The sequence below is a fragment of the Polyergus mexicanus genome, unplaced genomic scaffold, assembly GCF_030449975.1.
Source record: "Polyergus mexicanus isolate NDT 795.1 unplaced genomic scaffold, iyPolMexi1.0 SCAF_4, whole genome shotgun sequence".
NCBI classification, from domain to species: domain Eukaryota; kingdom Metazoa; phylum Arthropoda; class Insecta; order Hymenoptera; family Formicidae; genus Polyergus; species Polyergus mexicanus.
The window spans coordinates 6,700,832-6,703,481 of record NW_027223324.1 but is presented as its reverse complement, the minus strand read 5'-3'; the positions used below and the strand labels follow the sequence as shown (position 1 = coordinate 6,703,481).

Genomic DNA, 2,650 nt, shown 5'->3' with positions numbered 1-2,650 from the left:
CAAATAACCGACAGTATCGAAAAGTGGATGTAACACGGACATGAACCATATGGAGATTTGACCGACGGTACCGAAAAGTGGATGTGGATAAATATTTCCAATTCCTAAAAGTGGATGCACGGCGCTGCTCTACGGCCTAGAAAAAGCGTCCCACGAAAATCGCCGGCATTGCCTCTCTCAGGCTTCTCTTTGCTATTATATAATAAAATAAACGACATAAATATAATTCTGGGCAACAATATTCTGCGCAGATGCTTAACGCTCGACGCTGCTATGTAAAGGCACCTTAACGCTGCCATGTAAAGGTACCTTAACGCTGCCATGTAAAGGCACCTTTCGAGAATCCGGTAGCAGATGTTTGCGCGTGTCAGTCAGCCAGTCAGCGATGATGCAGCAGTTGCAATAATTACTTCTCATACAAGATGCGAAAATACATTCAAAGTTCCTGAGATAAAATTTGACTTGAGACTAACGCTTGATTGTGTGTTGCATGAGAGATCATGCTGTTATATTATTGCACACAATGAATTGGGCTGAAACGAGAGAGGAGCGCGAATAAGGCCGCTCCATTTGATTCGAACAAGTGATTAACAAGAAATGCGCATAAATCGCGCTACGCTTAATATGTATTAGCTACATAATCACACGTTTAAAATTAATAATCATCACTTACGTGCTGCACTCTCTCGCGGAGAAATCTCTTTCTCATGTTTTAAAGTTAAAGCCATTATCGATATGGTATCTTCGTGGTGTTACTTTATTCTACCGATGGTCCTGCTCATCGCCTTGCTCCGCAAGTGTCGCGAACGCACTTGGGGAAGATGTAAAAGTACGAGCAATCTGCAAGGCCAGGTATTTCTCGTGACGGGTGCGAATTCTGGCATTGGTAAAGAGACGGTAAAAGAATTGGCTAAACGGAGAGCTACAATCATCATGGCTTGTAGGGATATACAGAATGCGAAGAATGTCATAGTTGAAATACGGAATAAAATATCTACCGGCGAATTGGTAATTATGCTTCATTAATAAAAAAAAATTTCCTTTATTACTAATAAATATACATTAGTAAATGTTAAATTTTAAAATTTGATTTCTAAATGTTTCTAATTTTTTATATTTTCATTATTTTAATACACACATACACATGTACAAACATATTTTTAATACATATCTCTAATTATACAGATTCCAATGGAGTTGGATCTTGGATCTTTCTCATCCATCAGAGAATTTGCCGATAAAGTGCTAAAAGATTTTCCCCTTATTCATGTATTGATCAATAATGCTGGTGTATATGCACCGCTCAAAGATCATGCATTAACAAAAGATGGTTTCGAAATTCATTTTGGAGTAAATCATTTGGGCCATTTTCTGCTTACCAATTTACTTTTGGATCGCCTGAAGCAAAGCGCTCCCAGCAGGTGACTCTAAATATTTCGGAATGATAAAGCGATACTAATACGATATTTTTTCTTTTTTATTACAGAATAGTGGTAGTAACGTCTAAGCTTCTGGAATCTGGAGTAATAGACTTTTCAAATTTAAACGGTGAGAAAGGATTGCCAGTGAAAAGTAGGATGAATCCTGGCTATTGTAATTCAAAACTTGCTAATGCATATTTTGCTGCTGAACTTGCAAAACGAACGGAAAATATTGGTGTTAATGTCTATATGGTATGTCCTGGATTTACTTACACTGGTCTATTTAGGAACGTGAAGAGAAGCTGGTTTCACTATATTATTTTTTCACCTGTTGCTCTCATGTTTCTACGCACTGCAAATCAGGTAAACATATTTAATACTTTTAATTTTTCTTCAAAAAAATGTTTTTATTAGGATTAAATGTTATTATTAGAAAATAATTTTGATCATTTACGCGATATATATTTCAATATATTGAAATGTTTAAAACTTTTTTATTATGAATCGATATTTGCAGGGTGCGCAAACAGTATTACATTGCGCAACGGAGTCGTCATTGAGCAAAGAAAGTGGACATTTATATCGCGATTGCAAACTTTATATCTCTAAAAAGGATTTAGACTCTGAAGTAGCACTTCGTTTATGGGATATAAGTGCTAAATTGACTGGCATAGAGGATATAATGAAATAAATATTTTAGAATACATATATGTATTATGTATATTATTGTAATTTCACTTTTGTTGTACATATATTTCAGGATCATATTTATTTTTTATATATAAAGCGAACGAGAAAGAGAGGAAAATGTAATGCTGCACATTTACCTCAATTCTTACATATTTCAAATTATAGAGCGCTAATGAATTTTACATATATATACAGAGTATCTCATGACTCGAAGTCCATACATTAATAGCGTGTTATTGAAATAATTTAGAAATTGTTTAATAAACATATGTCCGTAAATGCTTCCTAACAGAACTACAACCATTGATAGTTGAATATTTGAAACATTTTCTGTCAGTCTGGTATTGTTTACATTTTCTTTTCAAATTAGTAAAATATTGTTTTCAAACGAAGAATACGCCGATATTCATTACATGTATGATTCTTATGATGGAAATGAGAATTTTGAACAGAATTTTTTAAATAAGCAATTAAATTAAATGTCTCTTTTTTTTAAATATATATAAGCATTTAAATAAAATGTCTTTCTTTCCTTTTTC

General features: G+C 33.7%; 1 protein-coding gene across 1 annotated transcript; it reads left to right on the top strand.

Annotated features, from left to right (window-relative positions):
• The first annotated feature begins 359 nt into the window (after positions 1-359).
• LOC138932655 (retinol dehydrogenase 11) lies at positions 360-2,125 on the top strand. The gene is made up of 4 exons (XM_070294717.1): positions 360-1,008; positions 1,186-1,421; positions 1,487-1,784; positions 1,939-2,125. Exons 1-4 carry the CDS (start codon positions 736-738, stop codon positions 2,110-2,112), a joined length of 981 nt encoding a protein of 326 aa, XP_070150818.1. The 5' UTR covers positions 360-735; the 3' UTR covers positions 2,113-2,125.
• Positions 2,126-2,650: the final 525 nt, after the last annotated feature.

Excerpts from the sequence above, each read along its gene's own strand:
- LOC138932655 (XM_070294717.1), top strand. The coding sequence starts at position 736 with ATGGTATCTTCGTGGTGTTACTTTATTCTACCGATGGTCCTGCTCATC. Across the intron at positions 1,009-1,185 it reads AAATATCTACCGGCGAATTG|ATTCCAATGGAGTTGGATCT; the intron begins GTAATTATGCTT and ends CTAATTATACAG. Across the intron at positions 1,785-1,938 it reads TTCTACGCACTGCAAATCAG|GGTGCGCAAACAGTATTACA; the intron begins GTAAACATATTT and ends CGATATTTGCAG.